At 33.0% G+C, this 13361-nt stretch overlaps 1 protein-coding gene across 1 annotated transcript in view; it reads right to left on the minus strand.

Moving 5' to 3' along the window:
- Window positions 1–593: 593 nt before the first annotated feature.
- The window catches only part of LOC132735622 (von Willebrand factor D and EGF domain-containing protein-like), a 106275-nt gene continuing 93507 nt past the window's right edge, over window positions 594–13361 (minus strand). Inside the window, exons 16-22 of the mRNA XM_060722598.1 lie at window positions 5849–5998; window positions 5415–5589; window positions 4562–4749; window positions 3717–3983; window positions 3029–3140; window positions 2281–2416; window positions 594–882 (exon numbers count right to left, since the gene is read on the minus strand). Of these exons, the coding sequence (XP_060578581.1) occupies window positions 804–882; window positions 2281–2416; window positions 3029–3140; window positions 3717–3983; window positions 4562–4749; window positions 5415–5589; window positions 5849–5998 (1107 nt within the window). The 3' untranslated portion in view covers window positions 594–803. The remainder of the gene's footprint in view (window positions 883–2280; window positions 2417–3028; window positions 3141–3716; window positions 3984–4561; window positions 4750–5414; window positions 5590–5848; window positions 5999–13361) is intronic.

Genomic DNA, 13361 nt, shown 5'->3' on the forward strand with positions numbered 1-13361 from the left:
TAAAAAAAGCAGTTTGGCGTTCTGTGCCTGTTAGATGAAATAACTGTTGCATGTAATATGCACCTTGCTTTACTGATGATCTCCCCTCCACTGTATAAAATACTAAACCTTTCATGGACAGCACCATACAAGTATTTTGACAGGTTGTCAATTGCTTTGGTTTGTTCGAGGGCAGAATCAGAACGAAATCAGAACGGCACGAGCAGAAAAGCTCGGAGAGGCGGGTAGGAACGGGAGAGTAAGTGATGCATTTCAGGGTCGTTTTTGTTGCACCATGCACTTAAAGATTTTTTATAATAAACATGAAACATGGGAATTATTTAAACAACAGCTACGTTATTGAGGGTTTACTAAGGGCGCCCTCTATATATGCACCCACCCTGAATCAGCACACCCAGCCTGAATCCGCACCCTCACCCTGAGTCCACGCCTGTAGACAGTGATTTGAGTACTTTATATAATACAATATATACGAGAATTTTCAACAAATGAAATTTTCAATTTTCCAAAAAAAAATATATTATTATTGAAAAAAAACAACAACAAACAATACCAAAACAACAACAACAACAACAAACAACAACACCAACATGCATCATTCATCACAATTACTTTAAAAATCTCTGTGATCAAATATATTACAAATCTGAATAGTGAAAATGTTCATAATACAATACGTTTAAGTTAAAATTAGTGTCTGTATACAGTTATCACACACGCATCGAAAAATTAAGAAAGAGCAGCATTTTAATTTCCATTCACTAACGTTGTACGACATATCCAGCAACATTTTCTTTCATATTTTAATGTTTGTCACCCCATGTTTCTCGTGCCGGGCCCGCTGATAAGTACGTCTGACTTGAATTCATATCACCCACAGTCCTGTTTCCAAATATAAACAAGATATATGTAAATTAAAACGATCATACCCATTTTAAATAATTGATTTATATCTTTTGTTGGTAAATAAAGCACAGAAAGCGGCTCTTATTCTTTCACATTATGAACTTTTATTTTGCTTGAACATTTAGTACTGAGTAGTGATAAAAACGAACAGAACTAATAAAAGCCGGATGAATAAATGAGACGGACAACAAAACTTATAACACATATTTTCTTAGTCTTAAAATAGATACTTTAAGAATAAAAATTCCATAAATAAAATACCTAGAAAAGCCATATTCCGGTAAATAAAACAATACATTTTATATTAAATATACTCGTATGTACGAAATAAAGAAAACAATTTTTTCTTCTGAAAATCGATTCCCTCGGTTTAATAAGTCTATGAAGTAAGCACAGAGACCGTTTGTCACTGTTGAGCTGGAATGGGAAAGCTGGCACAACATTCAGCCCTACATTAGATTTATCACTGTTGAGGTTGAATGTGAAGATGTAACGATTTTTGATGTTGAGTTGGGATGTGCAGTTGGCTCGATATTCAGGACAACATCCATACTGACATGCGTTTATGTCTTCTTTTGTTAGTGTCGAGCTTGTATATGAAGCTTGCTCGACCTTTAGCACAACATCCATACTGACATAGTTTACGTTTTTGTCTCCTCTTGTTAGTGTCGAGCTTGTATATGAAGCTTGCTCGACCTTTAGCACAACATCCATACTGACATACGTTTTTGTCTCCTCTTGTAAGTGTCGAGCTTGTATGTGAAGCTGGCTCGACCTTTAGCACAACATCCATACTGACATACGTTTTTGTCTCCTCTTGTAAGTGTCGAGTTTGTATGTGAAGCTGGCTCGACCTTTAGCACAACATCCATACTGACATACGTTTTTGTCTTCTTTTGTTAGTATCGAGCTGATATGTGAAGCTGGCTCGACCTTTAGCACAACATCCATACTGACATACGTTTTTGTCACCTCTTGTAAGTGTCGAGTTTGTATGTGAAGCTGGCTCGACCTTTAGCACAACATCCATACTGACATACGTTTTTGTCTTCTTTTGTTAGTGTCGAGCTGATATGTGAAGCTGGCTCGACCTTTAGCACAACATCCATACTCACATACGTTTTTGTCTTCTTTGTTAGTGTCGTGCTAGTATGTGAAGCTGGCTCGACCTTTAGCACAACATTCAGATTGACATACGTTTTTGTCTCCTTTTGTTAGTGTCGAGCTGGTATGTGTAGCTGGCTAGACCTTTAACACAACATTCAGCAGCACGACATACGTCTTTGTAACATTTATTGAGTCTGTCCATGTGAGAAAAATAAAATCAATTCCTATCTACAGTATATTTAAAAAAAAATACAAATTTATACTTACCGTCGATTCTTCGTAACTTTGTAACATCGTACGTAAACCACGGCAACGGTTGCTATGATACCAACCAAGACTGAACCAACTATGATGCCGATAAGTGCAGCAGACGATAAACCGATGTCGTCATCATTACAGGAAACTAAAATTTGTTAAAACTTTTATTAAAAAAATCCCATTAAATAAAATAATTTTTTTTTAATAATATAGAATTAAAAGGAAACCAACAGAAAAACCGCAGGTAGAAACTTGTCATATTTTTTTAAAAAGACTATTAGTTAAAGCAACACGCTCCTGATTAATGCTTAATTTCATTAAAATTTGAAAATTAAATTAAATGTATATATTATTGTATATTAACCAAAAGGAATCATTTTAAACATACAAACCACGTTTATTACAAAAGAAGGTCAAAATATGCCCCAAAACACCCTTACTGCGTTAGTTATATAGTTACACATAATGAAAAATTAACTATTAATCACTCATAACAGCCATGTAAATTATTACTTGAATCTTGAAGTCTTTCTACTTTGCCTAAAATCTTAGTACATTTTTCACAAGTTTGATTTATTGAAATAGTTTCGCTCATCTGGAGGCATGCTGCTTTAAAGCAACAAAAAACTTTATTCCAATGATTCGAATTAAGCGAGCAACATTCACCACAGTCCGTAACTTAAATGTCAAATGTAAAATAAAACTGGATATTTCACTGTCAAATTTCCAGTAAATTGTAAATTAAAACACATCACACCTTTAGTCCAGCTGTATGGGTTTGTCTGGGAGTCGCACACAAAGCAGTCCGATGAAGTTTGTAGGGTGCTATCTCCCGTAATACAAGATCCACCGATGTAACAGAAATTTTCCTACATGGATGAACAACATATAAGAAAAAAATATAATTTACGTGTGTTTAAATATTTATAGAAAGGGAAATCGATGAATATATCTTTGATAAACTACATTGATAGGAAACTGATTTTCGTGATCTGACTCTTTGACGTTATACTTGACATTCCTTTCCCATATACATTTTATATTTGACAATTAGTCAATTCTTCGACTTAAGCGGAATAAGGCGATTTCGAATTATTGTGAATTTGTAAAGTTGAAATCGTGAAATTAAAATGTGAATTCATAAAGTTGAAATCGTGAATTCGCGCAGTTGAAATAGTGAAGTTCAAAAGTTTCAAAACATTACTTCATGAAGTTGAAATTGTGAATTTATGAAGTTGAAATCATGAATTTGCGAATTCCGTATGTTGAAACAGTGAATTCGCCAAGTTTGCATTGTGAATTCAGGAAGGAAAATTCGAAAATTCATGATGTTTAAATGTCCGTAAGAATAGTTTAACTGTAAATTTCAAATTTTCAATGCAACACATATCTTGCTTTTATTTATAACCAGTGTGACTAAAATTATCTTCTTTTTTGAATCCTACCTCAAGATTAATGACTACGATCTCCCCATCATCGGTGATGACGTAATTCAAACACGTGGAATCATAAACATATACGGACTTGCTTTGTCCGAAGTTCTCTCCGTCGTTACTTATAACAAAGTCAAACACAAGTACAGAAGGTTGGGAATCCTCCGTTGAACGTTTGGAACGCTGGTGAGGTACGCAGCACTCCCCGGTAAATATATCTTCATATTTGCCAACATTAGTAGACTTACCTACCTGTGTTTTTGTGCCATCGAACAACATCTTAAATACAAAAAAGCCTCACAGATTTGTACATTAAACAAAACAAAGAAAGGAACAAACAAAAACAAAGAACAAAAAGTGAAAATTGTGACGTTTGCAAATAAATTATCATAAAAATGATCAATCAAAAGCATGTTTGTCGTAAATAGAAGAAAGTTTATGAGTGTAAATTCAATGCTGAATTTATTTAAAGAGTTGAATAAAATTATATTATGCGATATCGTTCAACAAATTCAAATATGAAACTTTCAGAATATAATATTCTATTTATCAAATGCCCAAAATAAAGACCGTTTAAAGTGAAAAGGACTAATTTTTCATTAACACGCCTATAGTAAAACAATAAAATTTAGCACTCATTTACAATATGTTTGTATAACGCAAAAGACGCCACGTCAAAATATATGGTCTAAAAATACCAAATGTTACGAAGTCGCAAAAGAGGCACCATTATGTGAAAACATATCTGCAGGCCTATTATCAAGGGACGTTTTTAATTTATTGTATTGCCAAGACAAATTGACTAAAAAATCTAAACATGTTTTACATAACAAGTAACACAAGTAAAATACATGTACCTCAAAAGTTGTTATTTCGTATTTGAAGCCATCAAATATGTTATCAGTTCGTATAACAAAACAATCACATTCATTCCCATCAGCTGTATCACATAAACCACCGTCATTTATGTCATAGATAATTGGTGGAATTCTCAAATCTATACTACAGTCAGGTCCACGGAAAACATCTTCACAACTGCACAATCCTGTATTAGTACGAAAATTTATTATTTTCATTTGTAATTAAGTTTAATTGATTAATCTTGAAATCTTATACATGTTATTATGAAATAAAAACACATTATAAAATTAACACATGTCTCTCAGAGTAATAGTGCATAATAACAACCCGAGAACTGATATAACACTCTGGCAGACATGTTATCGCTTATTATTCCGGAGAGAACATTACGTTTCCTTAAGTCTATTATAGTAGATTACTCGCCCCAAGAAAATATTGCAATTCATATAGAAATAACACAATGTGACATCACAGTAGACTGTATATTAAATGGATACATGAAGTATTATTATGATGGTCCGGTATTATGATATAAAAACATGTCTGTCAGGGTCATAGTGCATATAAGCAATCCTTGAACTGAAATAACACCCTCCGCCTCTGATGTTATATCAGTTCTAGGATTGCTTATAAGCACTGTTATAATACTGCACGATTACGCTGAGTGACTTGTGATATTTTTGCATTGTTACCTTACACCAACAAGTCAATTGATAGATTATCGAACACAAAGTAATAACACTTACTATCATTTTAATCCATACCCTGTAACAAATTAATGTTTATCAATTCGAATCAAGATTAAAGAATTAAAAACAACAACAACAACAAAAACAAACAAACATTGACCTGAATCGGAGCATACTCCATGTCCACTACAGTTATTTGTACATGTCTGTGACAGGAATGCTTTTACTGTTTCAGAATTGTTGGCAGCAAAATCAGGACTCAGACTGATCACTGTTGATGCTATACTATTGAGAGCATCGACATGTGCTGACGCCCATACTGTACTGTTACCATGCTATAATGTTAAATAACCAATTAAGTTATGTAGAACATCGGTATATAGTGATGCCCAAACTATATCACAAATGCATTACCTAATGCCTTCTATAAATAATAAGACCTTATTTACAACTATTTTATTGAACAGCTGAAATCTGTTGCCCCGAGGTATCAGGCATGACACATGGAACTAATGGTACTGTAAAACAATGTTACATAAACTTCTAATGTTGCTATAATATAAATCAAACTTTATTAAATAAGAGTAAACTTACAATAATGTCATACACGCATTGGTCAAATACAATGTTTGTGTCTTCATCTCCAAGCTGGTCCGAGAATTCTTTGACGGATGGGGCTCCAGTTATAGAGTTGTTACATTTTTCACGAGCTTTATCGTCTGAAATGTCCCCTCCAGTACTTCTCTATTGGATAAAATTGGGAAATTGGTATTAGATTTCCATTTTTACTTAATACATCATTGTAAAGGAGTTTTTGTTTCCATTTGAAAACTGTTGTGGCTTGGTGATAAAGATTTTCGTTTAATTTCATTGTTCAATAACTCTGTGAAGGTATTAAAAATGTTTTTCTAATGATCTGTAAAATATAAGTTAATCTCAATTAATGCGTATTTATCAATTATTCAACGGAAGTGAATAGATGAAAACAATCAAACTGCAAAGCGAGCCTAAATATCTAAACATATACGTAGCATGAATAGATAACACATCAACAGTTATTTACTAATTATCTTATTATGCATCAATGTATTTTGTAACCATTGTAATCATATGAACTTACAATTTGTGCATTGAGTTACATTAATATGTTGCTTAGGCAACTAACCTTATCTCTCATGTTACTTGACTTTATTTCTTTTCCAATTCTTGTGACGACATCTCGCCGTTTTCTCTTCTCTCCGCCAAACTGACATTTATTCTTAGATATCGAGTTACCGTTCGAACAAGCTTCATCCATGGATGCTCCATTGTTAACATTCCATTTCTCTAAGACTCGGCTTTCATTATGTAAGAAGTTTTCCTCATCTAGTAATCTATTTTTATAAAGTGATACTTCAGACACACTAATATTTCTAATATAAATCAATGTAGAATAGATATATAAATAAATGTAGGATAAATATATAAACTAATGTATAATAGGTAGAATAGGTATATACATTCATGTAGAATAGATATATAAATTAAAATAGAAATATAATTTATTGTGAAATAGATATATAAATCAATGTAAAATAGATATATACAGGTATGTAGAAAAAATGAAGCAAAAATATTCAGAACATCACATCTTTCGATGAAGAATAAACTTGTCAAAACATTTTGTGCTTTCACTTATTTAACACTTGGGAAAAATTTAATTGAGACAAGTTTTAAACAATAACAAATAGGAACTTAATTATTACAGTTTACCTCCAACTTTTTATAAAGTCAGTATAACCATAATAGTCATTGGATGGGGATGATTGGGAGCCATCTCTGTGCCTAAAGTCATTATTTCTATCTCCATCAAAATATCCACAAAGTCCGTCAATGTTGTGGAAATCTTTGGCAGATAAGTAAATATCAATATCCATCGTCCGCCCCCAGGAGTGAAGGTTTACAATTATCACAGTTCCTATTGGTGTTATTACCTACCAAACATACAAGGAACTTATTTACATCACAAAACTGATTTCATTAACCTGCCAATTGCATACTGATTATAACAATATATTAATCTTCACTAGATTTTTCAGCACGTTCCGTGAGATGTACGCAGTAAGCTGTGATGTAACATTAGTTACATATACTCCATAATATTTCTTGTAAAGGGACAGGGAACATAAATTTAGCAATTTTGTAGTTCAGTGTTGCCAGTCACACAATTCCATATATTACAAAATCTATTACACAGACAGAAAAAGAGTTGCACAGCATTATTCAAGGATATGATATACATTGAAGAAAACAATAGTTGTATACTATTATCCTAAAATAATGACTGAAAGCAATTTATATTTACTCCCACCTAACAAAAATCACAGCTGAAATATACCAATATGGACCATCTTCATGAAGGTGAGGATACTCCAGAATTCACCCGATTCCTTTAAAAATATCACTTACACACAGTGCAATCAATGGCAATCTTATAAATGTCAAATGAACTGTCAGTTATACGTTTAGATTTTTCACAAAAGTTATCCGAAGTTTCTCACTTCTTTGGTGCCAATTGTCAATGCTTAATTTTTAAAATTTCCACCTTCATTCGGAGGGTTACGAATACATGGAAAGCTACCAAAATGTTCAGTTCCGGATAAAACCTCAAAAATACTGCTAATTTCCTACACACAAACAAGAAAGAATAACAATGACAGAGAAATATCAAGTTTTCAGTACCTTCAAAACACCATGTCTATGTGATACATAATTTGACATAATTCGAATATGTCCCCTGCCCCCTTAAACTACACGGACAGAACCGGAGAGGGATCGAATATTTAAATGAGTGCTACAATGTATTAATAACTGCCAGGTCAATAAAATCAGACTATACTAAATCTCAATTGCAAAAAAATAAAACATAAATCAGTGACATCATGAAAACAAACGTAAGTCACACTCAATTGCATTTCAATTATTTTCAAATATGAAACTCATAAAAATTTAAAAAATATGCAAAAGAAAACAATATTCTTACAAGAACTAAATCCTAATTACAGACACATTTAGGCATAAACAAATAATGCATGTTATAAAACATACATGAAACTTAATTGCATACGGTTGATCAATATTCTCCGAGACAATAGGGGACATATTATATACAGCATCATTGCAAATTTAGAAATAGTACACGCAAGATGGAAATTACAAGCCCCTTAAGGTTTTGACTTGCTGTGAATACGACAGTTTACAAGTCGAATCAAGTACAGATCAGGTGTACCTATATTTGGGAGCAACCATTTGCATATTTGATTATCAAATATCATATACATGCTTATTATTGCCGTAAAGACCAACAGATAAGGCTCATTACAGACATATATATTTAAATTATGACCTTTATTTAGCACCATCAAATAAAAGTACTTTTGTCTCGACAACAGAGGTGTGCTCCCTTTTTTGAAGGTGCAATTATATACAATTATTCCCTTGAATTCCCCAATTTAATGACCCCCTTAAAAATATTCAAAGTTCCTGAATGTTTCAGCAGCACATGACAAAAAGAAACCAAAACCTTGTAACGATAATCATGAATTCGCTGAACATCAATGATTCCTCCATCATTACATTGTAAGAAGTCTAATATCGTGTAGTTGCCACATCTGTTAATTACAAACACATCGGCTCCTGACCTGATGGCTACACCACAAGCACACACTGCTCCGCCATTATTATTACAGTATCTGGCATACTCATGAACCTTTAATGTTAATAAGATTTATCTATCAAATTATAAGTTATAAGTATAGAGTGTTTGTTGCTGAAAATAACACGTTGTATGGAAAACCACATTTTTGGTGTACTTAATGATAACCGGTCGTTCTGCTGTATAAGATAATTAAAACATTTAAAGATATTCCTGTCCTTCATTTTCAAATTGATAATAAGGATTAAGCTTAATTACACCCCTTGCTATAATAAACATATGCATCATATATACATTGATAATATTAACATAACTTTTGTCAAATGAAAAGTGTCGTTATATAAATATATAATACTTATAGATTTGAGATTATACCTCAAAAATATCAATCAAAAACCTACCTCTGTCTGATATTCTTTGTTTCTATAAAACATGTGATCACCGACCAATTGTTGCCCGAAATACCTATACAAACATACAAAGTACAACCTAAGTCTAGTGTTTATTTTTAGGTATATGCAAATTATATCAAGCATTTAAAACAGTTATGAAATATAAGTTATAAAATCCCTGTCTGTATATTCTGTACATGTTTAAGAACTAGTACGTTGCTTGTGCTTTCATACAAAAAAAATCATTTCATTTAAAAATAAATCAGCATCGGCTGCTTGAGCAGAATTCAGCATTTAACATGAAATGGTAAAATGTTGATTTTGGAAATATCCTCTGATGCGTTAATGCGGTGGCTATCATGGAACCTTCAATGTGACATGTAAGTGACATTCCATGAAGGGCGGCGTGTTATTCGCAATTAAATGAATACGAGAAAACAATGGGCGGAACTAAATAAATTGGAATTTTGAGAGGGTGACCAAATGTTATGAAGCATGATATCACAGACAAGACGTCAAAATACAAATTTATAAAGCAGACAAAACATCCTATAGGTGATTAAACACTATTCAAATAAGAATTACTGGAAGCATCCAACTGGCTAAAAAGCCAAATAGAAATAACTAAAAGTACCACAGACATAATAATAATTTCGTGTTGAATATCTCCATGGATGGGAAATATACGATCTCTGATTGTATTCACGGGGAAACATGTTACGACTTTTTAAATACCAGGGCTAGTTTCGTAGAAAGTCTTAAATACATCCTTAGTCTTAGGATATAAAACCAAGTTTAGGACCAACTTTAGACCGCTGCAATAAAACTTTTATCTTCGCTTAAATACTTACTGTAGGTTATTATAAATTCATATTCTTGAGCAAAGTTAAGAAACACATTGACAGATCATTTTATTTACAATGTGAAATTAAAACACTCATGAGATAGGAGTCATAAGTTAGGACATTTTCTTTGAAACGTAAAATTGTCTCAGTTTTGGTCTTATGACTGATTTCAGACTCAGAACATTCTAGGAAACGCATCCCTGTTACCTTATCTCTTCTTATTATTAATTATCTACACTAACCTTCCGTCCGCGGTTCGCACGTGGGGATCAGCATGCGAGTAGCAGCGTTTGTATCTATGCAATGCCGAGTGTGTCACCTCAACCTTTATATTAAATCAGAATATTGTTTATCTAAACTTCGAGGAAAGATAGATGTTTACGGTTTTATAAGAAAAAAATAACATTACATTCTTACAAAAACAGCAAAAACAATTAAACAAAAACCACCAAAGACATACATCCCGACTATTTTCCATGCATTGGTATCTATATAGAAGCACGAAAGTGTGTACTTCATAAAAAAAATGTAACATTATAAAAAGTTAAAACGTAATAACTAATTTCAAAGTATTTCGACATTAAAATAATACGATCTTTAAATTGAATTGATTTTATTCTTACCGCAACAGTTCCAATGCGCTAAAATATATAAAGATATACAATATATAAAATACTATTGATTTATAACATAAAATATTGATATGGATGATTGTAATTTTAAAATTTCATGAAAGTAATTAGTTTTATTTTGATTTAATAGCTGAGTTACCCAAATGTCAAACACGAATATTTGTTAATCATACTGCTTTACACCTAGTTCTCTAAAATTATCAATCATTTGCCGATAAAAAAAAACGTCATTGAAAACTTTGTTACAAACACCTCCATGTATAAGTCAACAATTTTATATTACCTTGGTTTCTTCCAATTATGTCAATACATACTTTGTAACAAGCAACTCGATGTATGAACAATTCAATTATAGTTTACCTCTTTATTTACCAACTCTTACAAACACCTCTATTTATACGCCAAAAATTTTATCTTACCTCAATAATAACAAATTATATTGCTTTTGTTTAAAGCACCTACATGTATAGCTCGCCAATTTAATATTACAACTATCAGTTTTGTATGAAGCACCCTCATATAAAGCTCGACAAAATTATGTTACCTCAGTATTTACTACTTCTGTCAGTTCAGACTTTGTTATAAGCAGCTCCATGTTAAAGTTCAGTTTGTCATCGTAGTCATGATCTATTGTAGTTAATCTAAATCTATACTTGATGCTGGAGTTCCAAACATCACCTACCATCAAACTCTAAATAATGTAGAAAAAGACTCATGTTCAATACAGAAAAGTAAAACATACTACTCATCAAAGTTTGATAAGGACCACTTTTGTAGTCTGTTATTATTATTGATTAAATTTCCACATTGAAAAGTTTATGATATATTATGGTTTCTTTCTATATAACCAATGAATTAGTCATCTAAACTTAATAATTGGACTTCAACATGAGTGTAAAATGATCATAGCGGAAAAACTTGAAAATTCGTAAACTGCTTGAACTTTGTAAAAGTAGTTTTTTTTCTAAAGTCTACATGGAATAAGTTCAAAATATTGTATAGTGTTCACATATCAGTATTTCCCTCGCTATAATATAATGGGTATAACACATACTCTTTATTGTGGTTTAAACCCCTGTGACACTAGAACGGCGTTCTCACGGCGTCAAAAGACAATTCAGAATGCTGAGATGAGCGCAGAAAGATCGCAAACATCGCCACAGCATCGACACAGCATCGCCTCAGCATCGTAGTGGATTCGCAGAGAACTCCGACCAACGGCGCGCATTTTGAGCATGCTCAAAACAAACGCTGTCACTCGACGTTCTGATAAAAGCGCAGTGGGATCGCAGTTATGACACATTAATAACTCTGTAGCATCTCCTACAACGCATATGAGCGCCGTGAAAGCGCAAAAGGAATGCCGAATGAACGCGGTGGTTATCCACGGCGCTTGTACGAAGATTGTGCGGCGTCTCTACCGCACTAATACTGTGTGCGCACGGCGCTTTGAAGGAGCTACGATTTCAGCGCAGTTTGAGTGCCGAAAGGGTGCCGTAAAAGCGCAGTGGAAGAGCAAAGAACACAGTAGAAGTGCAATCCGAATGGAAAGAATCGCCAATTGAAACGCCGTAGAAGCTCTGTAACATCGCCATGACCGCCGTTAAAACGCCGTGAAGTCATAAAAAATATCACATTTTTCTTGCGATCTCGCAGCGCGTTATTAAAATTAACACCCACATGCAAACGCAGTGAAAGAGCAGTCTATTGTGACAGGGCCTTTACATTTAAACCATTATCATGACATCATCATATATTTTCTTATTCATTGGCGAGGCAGCTGACAATAAAATTTTGCAAAAGAAATAAATATCATATAAGTCATCATTAAAAAAGATTTACTTTAACACGATGATCGACAAATCGTAAAAATCAAGAAGTTAATAATTCATTTATAACCTGCAAAGAATTTTGTGCACCTACCGTCAAGAAGTTATGTGTAATGTTATTGTTACGAACCTTTATTGTATGGAAAGATGTTTTATTATTATCATCGTTCATCACGTGTATTCCAGCCTTGCATGCATCAGTTTCACGGTTAATATCTAAAAGTGAAAGAGTTTCCTCACAAAATCCCTCTCCAGTATTGGTATACGTACAACCTAAAGGTACTGTCTGTTCAACTTCAATAATTATATAACCATTCTTTGGAAGTCCTCTGGATGTGTCTGAAATCTGTACCGATCACATAAGATGATATTATTTTATCATAGTTTAGAGACCTTTATATTGAAAATGTGTCCGAGTTAAATCGTATAACCATAAATGCACAGCGCGTTTACTGGAATGCAGGTGTAAGTCGGGGATAAATACAGAGCATGCTCGTTGATTTGGATTTTCTTATTATGATAACAAGGACAGGGATAATAATCTTGTTCCTATGTTCTTTTATTCGTTCATTTTTTCTGGGTTTGATATTGTCACGATAGGGAAATTGATTTGATACAAAAGAGAGACCAAAAACAACATCAAAACAATCGGCAGTCTGGGTTACGCTCCCCCATTCAAATCTTTTAGCGTCGTGTTTCGATAATCTTTCTATTA

This window comes from Ruditapes philippinarum, unplaced genomic scaffold (genome assembly GCF_026571515.1).
Source record: "Ruditapes philippinarum isolate M1 unplaced genomic scaffold, ASM2657151v2 ctg464_1_1_1_1, whole genome shotgun sequence".
NCBI lineage: Eukaryota > Metazoa > Mollusca > Bivalvia > Venerida > Veneridae > Ruditapes > Ruditapes philippinarum.